The 12,740-nt window shown below is 54.4% G+C and overlaps 1 protein-coding gene across 3 annotated transcripts in view; it reads right to left on the bottom strand.

Annotated features, from left to right (window-relative positions):
* SRGAP3 (SLIT-ROBO Rho GTPase activating protein 3) overlaps positions 1–12,740 on the bottom strand; it is a 151,120-nt gene that overhangs the window by 56,095 nt on the left and 82,285 nt on the right. For all 3 annotated transcript variants that reach the window (XR_009247314.1, XM_004581282.3, XM_058678393.1), the window contains exon 3: positions 3,382–3,544. Coding sequence is in view for 2 of the 3 variants with exons in the window: in XM_004581282.3 (XP_004581339.1) it covers positions 3,382–3,544 (163 nt within the window). In the remaining variant the exon portion in view is untranslated. The remainder of the gene's footprint in view (positions 1–3,381; positions 3,545–12,740) is intronic.

Raw genomic sequence — 12,740 nt, 5'->3', positions numbered from 1 at the left:
ATAACTCATCTTTTGATTCTACTGTCTGGTTGACTTTTTGTGTGTACACACACATACACACTGGCCAACAATAGTGATGTGTAGCAGGGGAGACTATATTGCAGGTAGACCCCGCCAAGCATAAACCCAAGTGGTGGTGCCTAGCACTGTCAGAACTTCCGATCTTACAAGCGAAACACAAGGCCCCAGTGGCCCTTCACCACCCGGTACCAGGGTCCCCTGCACCTCGGGCTCCTCCTCTGCCTCGCCTGGCACCCTCACCCAGGTTGCAGTGAAGACATGACCCAAGAAGAAGGGAACGAGGATGACAGGGGAAGGAGGTCAAGCAGGCGCTTTACACACAGGCAGAAGCGGGGCCTCTTATGAAACGAACTTTCTTGATGCCGGAAAAGTCGCTTAACCAAGGCTCCTAACCCCATCTGACTGGAATCTGGCAAAGGAAGTTTTAGAGGGACAGAGTAAGAAGAAACACCAATGCACGATTCACAGGCTGGATTCAAAAACAGCTGCAGCAAAAACTCTCGGGAATGTCAGAGCAAGACAACCTTTGGAAAGGCCAATGTCTTCCCGGCCTTTGTTATTCTAAATAAAATGTCAGGGGCAGACATGTTGGCATGGCAGTTCCACTGTGTGTTGGGGTCCAAGCCCCACTTCTGCTGTCTACCCAGCTTCCCCCCAATCCCTCACACTGCCTAGGGGGCAGTAGCAACAGCTCAGTCCTTGGGTTCCTGTCATGTGGGAGACCCAGACATGGTTCTGGGTCCTGTCTTTAGTCTAACCCAGCCCTGGCTGGTGCAGGCATTTGGAGAGTGACCAACAGCTTTTCAAATAAGCATCTTTTTTTCCACTGAAGGAATGTGGCTAGATAGTCCTGCTCCCCTGTGGCTGGTCAGACCTTGCTCGAGGGCTCTGCTTGCTCCTGAATCCTGTACCCTACCAGAGAAGGCCTGGGGCAGGGCCCAGGAAGAGCTGCCATCTTGGGGCGCAGAGGCAAAGCCAAACCACAGGCAACCAGAGAGACCGTTGGCCCTCTCCAGCAGCAGAATGAAGGACCTCAGTGAGCAGCTACACCGTGTATCTTCAGCAATGGATCTGGTTTCTATGTGGACCATGTGATGCCTCTGGGCCTGTGAGCTCAGTATGGAGAGCACTGTGCTGGTCACAGCTGTCCCTGTGTGCAGTGAAAGGGCTCTCTGGAGCAGTAACGAGTGTACTGCTCTGAGGGGCATGTGGGACAGGGCAGGGGGCAGGGCGGAGGACAGAGCTGCAGAGAGAGCCCAGACAGAGAGCCCAGCGAGGTTTGAGGTTTGATTTCTCCCTCCTTTGCATGGGTCTTTTTTTTTTCCTTCTCAAGGAATTACCCCTCACCAGATCTCAGGAATCTGGTGGGGAGGCTGCAGGAGTCAGGCCTGGTCACAGAGGGACTGCAGCTCCTGGACCACAAGGGCACCTCAGCAACCCTCATGGCAACTGTGCTCAAAGACCCCATTCTCAGGAAAGGAGGTCACACAGGCAGGACAAGCAGCCTAGACTGCTGGGGGCCACTAGATCACCGCACAAGAAGGCACTGACTCACAGGAGTCAGTAAAAGAGGAAATCAGGGCAGAACGCAGAGAAACAGAGTTCTGGGCACATTCCTTGCACCCCTGAAGTCCCCACACCCAAAGCCAGGCTCCTCTCTGAAGAGCTGGCAGGTTGAGGTCCCTGCCTCACAGCAGGTGCAGCTGCATTAACGCCACCTGCGGTCACCTGTTCGCTCCAGGGGACCCTGAGTGCCAGCTGGCCACCAAAGGCCACCAGCACAGCTTCCAGAGCATGGGGTGCTGCCTTTGGCCCCCAGGGAAGACCCAACTGCAGGGCCTCAGCACCTCCCTCAGTGCAGAGCAGGCAAGCCAAGTGGATGCCCCACATCTGAATCAGAGGACAGGTGCAGGGATGACCCCAACCAGCCTGGAAACCCCTTCCACTTGCTACAGTCTCTCCTGACAACACTGTCCTCTTCCTAGGGATCAATGGCAAGCTACCATTCAAGCAACACTATCACCTGCACCTGCTCTGGCGACTCAGCCTCCAGTATTATCTTCTCTGTTTGCCAGGCAAGAACGCAGAGGTCCAGAGGGGTCCTAGCTGCCTAGGCTCTCCCTGCAGCTACACAGGGTGACTGAGGTCCTTGTGCTGACCTGAGACCACCCCCCACAGCTGGGCTGAGGTTCCCAGCAGGCCATCGGGTAACGAGGACAGGTTGCACTCTCACTGGTGCCACAGGAAGCGACTGCTGTGCCGTACTGGCCAGCCAGGCTCCGGCCAGCTCTCCTGGGGCTCCACGGGGCTAGCTAGATTCTTTGTGCACCAGCCTGGAAGAAGGCTGCAGGGAGCTCAGCTGCAGATTTTGTTTCATTATTTCCCACCCTGTTAAGCTCCATCACAGAACGGGCTACTGGCAGCTGAGATGTGGATGGGAAAGATGGATCTTGTTCATCCCAGGCTCAGTCAACCAGAAGATGAGCATCTCTCAGAGTCACGCTCACTCAGGGAGCCACAGGCACAGCAGGCAGGGAAGGCTCAGGACAAGGCACAGAGGGCATGCCTACAGCCCTGACCCAGCTCTGGGGGTCCTGCGTGGCAGCACTCAGGGACCCTTTTGTTGCCTGCGTCCGTCTACCTGGTTACGTTTGCTGAGAAACCTTGCGTGCACCAGGCACAGTGCAAGGAGCTAGAGACAGAGATACCTTGGGGGCATAACATGGGGGCATCCCCTTCACCTGTGAGCTCTGATCCCCAGGTGGGCTAACCTTTGCAGCCACAGAGAGGTACCCCTCAGGAGCCAAAAAATGAGCCCTAGTCCATGCCCTGGAGCTGAATCTGTGGCAGGCAATGCATGTGATCAAGAGAGTCACAGGAGTCCTCTGGGAGAGGAATTCAGTCAGTCGGGGTGCATCAACAGGGCAGAGGCTCCGTAAGCACTGAATGTGGCACACAGACATAGCCACCAACGTGGAACATGTCGCCATCATGTGACAGCGTGTGAGGTGACATCAGCTGGGAATAATTTCATGCATGCAGTGGGGAAAAACATGTAACACAAGCACACATAGGAACCATACTGCGTTTGCATACAGGAAGAAGTTTCTAGAGCAATAAAGTGATGATGCATGACCACAGGTGATTCCAGTGATGACATTTTTCATACGGCTGCAGGGCGTGGGCACCTCCTACCTGATCCTGAGGAGGACTCTACCCTCACAGTGGGTAGCCAAGAGGGGTGTCTTTGCAGGGCATGCCCAGGGCTGCAGCGCCCAGCTGGCTCTCGGCCCCTTGTGCCCCTTACACCTCTCAACATGCCTGCCTTCCTGTCACTGGGGGCATGACTGGCTCACCCACCTTTTTGAAGAGCCTGATGACATCCTCGCTGATCTGGGAGAGGCGGACTATGACATTGTTCATGAAGATGTCATTGAGGGTGGCATGGTCTCGGCTCTCCCGCCGGGTCTGGTGCAGGACCAGATACCAGCAGTTCACAGGTGACAGGAGGTACTGGTCCTTCCTGCAGGAAAAGACCCATCAGGTAACTTCATCGGAATGTCCACCACAATGCACGATGTCGTCACGCACCAGTGCCATCCCATGTTCAAGTTTTTTATTTGTTTGAAAGGCAGAGAAAGGGAAAAGGAGGGATAGCGGTAGAGGGAGAAGGGAAGGAGAGATTGCCAATCTGTAGGTTGACTCCCTAAATGCCCTCAGTAGCCAAGGCTGGGCCAGGCTAAAGCCAGAAGTCCAGACCTCAAGCTTGGCCAGCCCCATGGCTGGTGGCTGGTGGCTGGTGGCTGGTGGGGGACCCACACGCTGAAGCCTTCCTCTGCTGCCTCCCAGGGAGGGTTGCCCAGCTGCCTTCCTAATAGGAAGTCAGAACTGAGAGCAGAGCTGTGATTTGAATGAAGCGCAGAGATAAGTGATGCAGGCATCTCTGGCGGCAGCCTAACCACTCTGCCAAACACCCACTCCTCACTTCAGCTATTGAGACCCTTGTAGTACCTCCCCAAGATGGATTTGGTTGTCACACATCTGACGGGTGGGACAAAGACTGTGAGAGGTGGAAGGGTCCCCCCTGAAGTGGGAATCTGGGCCTCTGACTCTGAGCCCCATACCTACCACGACTTCTTGAACCAGACATCTCCTTGCAACTCTTCATCCCACTCTCTGCAGTGCTAGGAAAGACCCAATCACCTGCACTAGAAAACCCTGGGGAGGCAGGGTAAGTAGAGGCATAGCTCCCGCAGAACACCGCGCTGGCTCGTGGGAACAGCAGTCCAGGCTCGGTGCTCCTCCCACATCCTGTGTGCCAGGCCCTGGCCACGAGGATCCCCGCCCTGGGATCCCTCCGCCCTGCTCTGCCTGGACTCACGACCTCCTTCCTTCCCTTCCTGCAATCCCACACCCCTCCAAGCCCTGCCCCTGGGCCAGCAGTGCTGGCATCACTGAGGAACTTGCTGGAAAAAGCCCATCGGTTTGGCAGGGTCATGCCAGGGAGTGGTCCCAACATCCGTGGCCCAGTAAGCCTTCCAGTGTGTTGGCACACACGTTCACACCAGGGCCCCACCCCACCCTGCCCCATCCTGCCCCACCCTGCCTCCACCTGACAACCACAGGTGCTACACAAGAGACACTATGACAAAAGGCCATAGTTGTGATAGGTCTCAGAAGATGGGGAGGAGTTTTCCAAACCAAGGGAGAGTGGAAGTAGAGGCAGATGGAAGGGAGAGGCAGAGCCAGGGAAGCTGGAATTCTGAGTATATTAGTGGAGGACTGAGGGCATGAGGCCGGGTAGGAGGGTGAAGTGTCCAGGCATTGAAGACTGGGACAAGGAGCTGGGAATTTATCTTCCAGATCCCATGGTCTTCAGCCTTCCCTGAAGAGTGAAAAAACCATCTCGATCAAGGCCCCACATGACCAGTTAGAAGCCCCAAGGCTAGGGTTTAAACTATTTGTTTAAATGCTCTCTAGAAGAATCTAGCATGCACCCTGAGTCAAGGGTGCCTGTTCAAGGAAGCAGGGAGGCATGGAAGGCACTGGAACCAGGGGCGTGCTGTGACCAATGTTGGTTTTAGAAAGAATCAGGGCAGATGCACAGATGGATGGATCAACAAAGGAATGGGAAGATGGGTGAAGAAAAGCATACCTAGAAGGATGGTTGGGTGGATGGATGGATGAATGGGTAAGAGAACAGACAGGTGGGTGAGTGGATATATGGATGAGTGGGTGGGTGGATGGATTGGTGGATGGGTGAGTGGGTGGAGTGGTTGGGTGAGTAGGTGGATAGATGAGTGTATGGGTGGGTGAATGGATGAGTGGGTGGTTGCAGGGGTAGATTGGTGGTTGGGTAAGTGGGTGTGTGAATGGATAGGCAAGACAGGAAGACTTGTCACCTGTTTGCCTCACTGGCTCACTTCACTCAGGTCACCTGCACCCCATGGCTTGGCAGTTCAAACTACATCCTGACCCTTGTGGCTGGACACCCATAATGAGTTCTTGGTCATGCGACAGCATTCACTCACCCCTCACATCACTATTGTATACTCAACAGGATCTAGTCCTGGGCTTGGTCCTTGCCCCTATGGGGCACACAGCTTGGTTGGAGAGACATGTATGTGTCCCACATGGCACCCACAAGTATGAGGGCAGGTGCTGGAGAGGTGGGGAGGGGTGTGGTACAGCACCGTGGAAGCCCAGGACCTGATTCTGAGGATCACTGAAGTGACCTGAAAAAAGGGTGGAGTCTGAAGGCCTGGGCTCTGAAGAAAGAGCTGTGAGGGGGTGGGCAGCTGACCAGGAGGATGGGCAGCAGAAACGGGTTCCAGACAGAGGAGGCAGAGTAAGGGTGAGGGCTCTGCCCATCTTGGAGTTCAGCCCAATGCCTTCACACACTGTTGCCATCGGATGGCACAGGACTCGGAAAAGAGCACCTGGGCCATGCTCAGCAAAGCTAGATGCCCACCTCAGGGCACTTCCTTTCTCTTTGGTATCCCTGCCCTTTCGGATGGTGGCACGCCAAGGCCCAGGCTCCGGCTCCCCACACCATCAGCCATCCTTGCCTGAGGCAGCCTCACTATTGTTAAGATTTGTTTAATAATTAGAAAGGCAAAGTTAAAGAGAGGGAGAGATCAAGAAAGAGGTCATCCATCACTGGTTCACTCTCCCAGATGCTCAAATGGCCAGGGCTGGCTCAGCCAAAGCCACGAGCTTCTCTTGAGTCTTCCACATGAGTGCTGGGACCCAAGCACTCAGGCTGTCCTCTGCTGCTCTCCCAGATGCATTAGCAGAGAGCTGGCTCAGAAGTACAACAGCTGGGACACAAACTGGCACTCATATGAGATGCTGGCTAGGCCACAACACCAGCCCCCATTCTTCACCAGCCTCATTCTTCAAAGGTGACAAAATGGGCCAGTGCTGTCTGGCCTGAGGCACCCTGGGAGCAGCCTCTCTGTCGTCCAGCCTTGCACCCGAGCGTCTCTACACCAGGCACAAGTCGCTCAGCTCAGAGAGAATGCTGGAGCCTTCTGTGCATGTATTTCTGGTCCCCATGGCCAGAAACCAGCAGTGACTGTTGAGTCACAGCTTTCTTTCTTTGGCTTGGGGAGCTGGGGCTCAGGATCCAAACACCACAGCTCACAGAGCCAAGCCTTGCCAAGCGGCTGCATCAGGAACATGCAATCAGTACTGAGCCAACTCCGCAGCTTCTCGGCTGGGGGGCCGGAGAATTTTGCTAAGCAAACAGAACCCACTTCCAAGTGTGCAGGCCTCCTCGCTGCAGAACGAGTCTGGATCCTCGGCCTTGGGACCTGGCTTCTTCCAGCATGCAGGTGACTCCCCTGCAGCTACTCCCAGCCCTGTGCACTAGCACCTAAGCCCCAGCCCCCCTACTAATCCATTCCAGCCACACACCCTAAAGGCTCAGAATGGTGGCCTTGAACTCCCTCGGAACACCTAAGACATGTTATCTACAAGAAATGGACAGGTACAAAGACTCGTCCCTGGCTCTGGGGGTTCCTGTTGGCAGAGTCGGGGTGCAGGTGGCCCTTCAGCCATTGTTCCTGTCAGGTGTGCAGGGAACCCTCTTTGGTGCCCCCTATACGCTGGGGCAGCTACCTGGGCAGGGAAGCATGTTGCCTCCTTATTCCTGCTGAAGTCCTGAGCCCTGAAGCCTCAGAACATGACCTTGAGTGGGAGTCGTGTGTGTGTGTGTGTGTGTGTGTGTGTGTGTGTGGTGTAGGTGAGTGTGTGTGTATATGGGAGGTAAGTGTGTGTGGTATGTGTGGTGTGTGTGCATGGTGTGTGTGTATGCTGCATGTGGTATGTACATGTGTATGGTGTGAGTCTGATGAGTGTGTGATGTGTGTGAGGGTATGTGTCCGTGGTGTATGTGGGTATGGGTGAGTGTGTGTATGTGTGTGTGTGCTGTATGGGGGAGTGCTGTAAATTGGCCAAGGCTTGGCATTGCCTCAGCTGACAAGGCTGGCATCCTCACCACCAGGACCTGTGCTTTTTCCCTGCAAGCCCCTTTGCCTTGATATAGCTACCTGCAAAATGGGTGTACCACAGCAAGCATACAGCACTAAGCAGAGGTCAGAGCCCTGACCCACAGCTTCTCTGGCTAATTCTTTCACCTTTTGGCTGTGGGTCCAAAGCCTGGGCCAATCCTGGCCTGGCCTCGGATCCCTACCTGTCACACAAGGATTGGCGACACCTTTCCAGGGAACCTCTACCTCCAGAGCTCCTGGGAGGACTTGGCAGCTGCAGGCCAGGAAAAGGCAGTGCAATCAGAATGGAAGGCCTGAGCTGTCTGGGTCGTCATCTTGTTTGCTGCTGAGTAGAGTTAATGCTCACCTCGCACATCATCGGCTTGGCGTTGCACAGGAATTGGCCCGTGTATGCACGTGCCACGTGTGAGCAGATCAGACCTGGAGAAGGCTTTGGAAGTTGCTGATAAAATCGTAGAGGGTGGCCCAGGGCAACCACTAAGGAGCCACTGGAGCTTCAGGTCACACTGTAGGCCCAGCTGCCATCCCACACCTTCCTTCATTGGGCAGGGTAGCCTGATACCGCCCTCCACATCCTGAATCCCCCTTCTACAGCACTAAGTTTATTTGCAAAGGGCTGTCCCCAGCCTCGGCCCAATTCGCTACAACCAGATGGTGGATGAGAAAGCCAACTCAGGGAACAAGTGGCACCATGAGCCCCAGCACCCAGGCAGGTGCTGACACCCGAGGTCACTTCTCGGCTGGCTAGAAGGGAGCTCAAGACTCCAACAATGGCCAAGAGCACAGAAGGTGTCATCAGCAGGCCTGACTCACTGCGAGGGCCCCAGCAATGGCTCACAGCTGGCCCAGCAACGACTCCTAATAGCAGGCCTCTGTAAACTATGCCAATGTGGCCGGCAGCCCCTTCCTCCCTAGGCTGACCACACTGCCCACTTTCTCCCCAGGCTGTCCAGACTGCCAGACATTTCTCTGGGATGAGCTGAAGCCTGTTTCTCTGCAGATGCTGTCTCCATCCCAGACATCCCCTAAGTCCCCCATGCACGCCCAGGAAAAGCCCCTTCCCTATGCAGGTTCAAAGAAAGCACCAGGTCCTACCCTTCCATGTTCAGTTTGAAAATTCTGAGAGTGTGGCTATGCATCAGGGAGCTTAAGAGCCACAGAAAGACTGGGCTGGGGTGGGGGATTAGGGAGACAGGGAGGGTGAGGAGAGGGCTTGCCTTTAAATAGTTGCACACAGAAAGGAGAGAACTGGAGGGACCCTGCCCCCTAAAAAATGAACCACAAAGCATCTGGCTTTGCAGAAACAGGGAGCCTGAGGCTGTCATTTGTGGATGAGCAGGAGCAACTCCCAGAAACCCACACAGGGAGAATGGGGCCTGGGTGGGAGAAGATGCTCAGAAAGCCTCAGTGGGCTCAGAGAAATGAGGGGCTGCACCCCCAAGTTTTGCAGCTGAATGCAAGCTCAGGTTTTGGAATCCAGACATGACAAAAATTCCAGCCCCTCCATCCCAGCTGTGTCCCTCTGGGCAAATCACACAACATTTAAAATGTCCAGATGTTTACCTAAGGACAAAGCTAGCACCTGCCTTGTAAATCATGTTGGTCACACAGGTTCAAGGAGATGAGGGCATGTGAGATGTCTAGCAGAATACCTGGGACTGGGAATGGGGCAGCAAGGGCCCCTTGCAAGATCACCCGCCCTGTACAGCACAGGCACCCAACAGGCGACCGAGAGCGGTACAGCTGGCACAGCTACTGGGAAAACTTCAACTCTGGGAAGCACCAAGGCACCCCACAAAGCAAGTGGAAACACAGAATTAAAAGGTAAATTTAGGGACTGGTGTTGCGGTCCAACGAGTTCACCTGTTGCATCCCATAGGCTCAAGCCCCAGCTACACTACTTCTGATCCAGCTCTCTGCTAAGACACCTGGGAAGGCAATGGATGAGGACCTGCGGACTTAGGCCCCAGGCCCCAACCACCCATGTGAGACATCCAAATGTAGTTCCTCGTTTCTGGCTTTGGCCTGGCCCCGTCACGGCTGTTACAGATTGAGTCAATTTCTCTCTCTCATTCCCTCTCTGTCTTTTAAATAAACAAACAGACCTCTTTTTTAAGAAACATAAGCAAAGTTTATTTTGGTGCAAAATATTGTTGCCATCCGTACAACAATATACGTGGTTTCTTTTTTTTTTTTTTCAAATTAGGCATTTTCATGAACTCTTCAAAGACCCACTGAATATATGGATTTTTTTGGCACCAAAATAAATTTGTCATTCAGTTTCATTTTCTATGAATTCTGGGGAGCCCTATACTGGTCTGGACAGCCATACAAGTGAGACTCCAGCTGCAGGATTCCTTCAGCACCCCTACCCTCCAGGCCCTGAATCCCTGCAGGCTACGTGCTCCATTTATATGCCTCAGAAAGACTTCTCTGTTTAAGAATAACCTAGAAGGCGGTGTCTAAATTATAACCCCTTTTTAGAGAATCGCTGCATGTGTGAAAAAACTGTGATGATTCTTCCCCAAGAAGTGGGTTCCCTTGGAAACAGGACTGCTTGCTCTCTCCTCCCTCCCAGCTGCTCTGTGAGGCCGGGAGATGCTGGGAACCTGCCTCATGCAAGATGCTCGCATGGAATGTCATTCTCGGACCAGCTGAGCACCTCCCAGTTCTCTCCAAATTCTGACTTCCCCAAAAAAACCTTACACAGATTGGAAGACAGTTTCTTATCGCTTTCCCTCCCAGTCATTCCCCACTGCCAGAGTGGTCCCAACAGCAGTGACTCTGTGAATGGGGTGTGTACATCAGGGGCATCCTCTGGAAGCTGGCAGGCAGCACAAATCAGGAGGGAAAAGGGCAGGTGGTTGGCCCAGGAGTTAGGACGCTGCTCAGGGGAACTGCATCCCATATTGCCTGGGTTTCAGTTTCCCTTCCAATTCCAGATCCCTGTTTTTAAGATTTACTTTTATTTCAAAGTCAGAATTACAGTGAAAGAGAGAGAGCGTTCTTCTACCCACTGGTTTAATTCCCCAAATGACTCAACAACCAGGGCTAGGCTAGGCATGGATAAAAGCCCAGAATCCCTCCCAAATCTCTGATTTGAGTGCAGAGGCCCAAGCACTTGAGCCACTTTTTGCCATTTTCCCGGACACCCTAGTAGGAAGCTGGATAGGAAGTAGGGTGGCTAGCATTGTGGCACAGAGGATGCTGGCATCCCGTGTCTGAGCTCCAGGTAGGGTCCTGGCTGTTCGCTTCTGATTCAGTTCCCTGCTAACATGCCTGGGAAAGCAGCAGGTGAGGGCCCAAGTGCTTTATCTGCCTGTCACCCAGGTGGGAGACCCGGATGGAGTTTCAGGTTCCTGGATTCAGCCTGGTTCAGACCTTTCTCGTTGCAGCCACCTGGGAAGTGAATCAGGGCATGGAAGCTACCTCTTTTCTCTGCCTCTCCCAGCCACTCTGCCTTTTAAGAATGTGGATAAACACTGATTAATGATGCAAACACCAAGTGCCTGAGGCAGGGTGGGCTTACAGAATGAGGCCTCAACCCAGAGCCAAGGGAAGTCTCCAGAGGAAGTGCTGTGTGAACTTCTAGGACTGAGGCTCAAAGAACCCGCCCCAGGCCACACAGCAGTCCCACCACATCACTGCATTTTAAGCGACAGACCTGTGTCTCCTTTATTATCGTGTCTACAGTGCAGAGCCAAGCTGAACAACAAGAGCCACTCTAGGCGGTGAGATAGGAAAGCATTTCAAGCGTACCACGGACCCTGTGGCTGGATGGTAGAGACCCAGGGTTTCCAAATTCACTGTGTTCTCCAACACAGCTTGGTCTGTCTGCTGCCGGGTTCTCAGACTGCTCCCTGCATTAGCCCCAGGATGACGGGTCAGTTGGTGAGGGTGTAGAAGGGTTCTCAGGACGAAAACCACAAGCTGCAAAGCCAGGGAGCCCCACACAGTCTATACAAAGTGGAGCTTGGGGGTTCGGGGCCTTCTAGCAACTGCTGCGATAATTTCTCACTTCTAGAAGGTTCTGGGGCCTCCAGCCGAGCCTGAATGACTCCTGTGCCCTGTGGGACTCAGTCCAGGTGAGTCCTCTCACCACCTGGGCAGCTGCCCAGGTAGAAAGGGGACAATAGCTGGGCTGTGGCAGGAACAGAGCCATAGGACAAGCACTGGACATGAAGGAGGGGGATTAATTTGCTGTGAGATCTTGGGCAAAAGGACTCGCTCTGAACCAAACCCCACAGCCAGGGTGGACTTTACATAGTCCAGATTGTTCTTCTTCCTCCTTGCACGCCCCCTTCCACCCCTCGACCTCGCCTTTATGGGCTCCCCTGCAGTGAGAAAGGCCCAGCAAGAGCTGGACCTGCTCACAATGCCTGGCCGTGGGTGAAGACAGCAGGCTGGGGCTTCCAGATCATCCTGAGCTCAAAGGGCAAGTCCAGGCTGCCTGTCCCACCAGCACTAGCCTGCACCAACCTTAATTAGACCCGTACGGCATCACAGCAGCCTGTAGGACCTGAATGCCAGCTCAGGCTCCTGCTGTGTCTGAGACACTCGGTTAATGAAGTCACAAGCTGACCACACTCATGACAGGCAAGTGAGAGGAGAGCCCCAGCCTCCACCACCCCCTACTCCCCAGAAGCGACACAAACACCGCCTGAAGTGGAAGGTGGGGGTCAGGCAAGAAGGCCTTGCACAGGCCTGTCGCTACCAACAGTTCTGGATGTGGCTCAGCCAGAGCCCCAGGTTCCTGCGCCAGCCTCTGTGGCAGTGGTCTCAGGGTGGAGCCCGGCCCCCTCTCAGCCCGGGTTGGGGCAGAAGAGCTCTGGGTCTTCCCAGTGACCACTCTACATGCCGTTCCTCGGGAGCTCCGTCTCCATGCCACGCCCACCTGGCACAAGCAAGTGCTGTTACCCCACTCACAGGTCAGGGCTGCTATGACTGTTGCTAAGTGACAAATGAGCATCAGCCACGGGTGCTTCTGGACAGTGGGACGACGGGCAACACAGCACGCTCGTGTGTTTCTGTACTTTCTGGGTGTTTTCTCTATGGCTGGCAGAGGTGCAGAGTCACCCCACATACACATCAGAGACAGGGGACGGTGTGCATGGAGGGCCTAGTCCGGGTTGAGAAGACACAGCAGGAAGAAGCATCAGCAACTCGGGCTACTTCGTGTTCCTGGTGCCAAGGCGGGACACCATC

This window comes from Ochotona princeps, chromosome 21 (genome assembly GCF_030435755.1).
Source record: "Ochotona princeps isolate mOchPri1 chromosome 21, mOchPri1.hap1, whole genome shotgun sequence".
In the NCBI taxonomy this organism is placed as follows: domain Eukaryota; kingdom Metazoa; phylum Chordata; class Mammalia; order Lagomorpha; family Ochotonidae; genus Ochotona; species Ochotona princeps.
The sequence above is the reverse complement of the archived record's forward strand: the minus strand, read 5'-3'. Positions and strand labels throughout refer to the sequence as shown.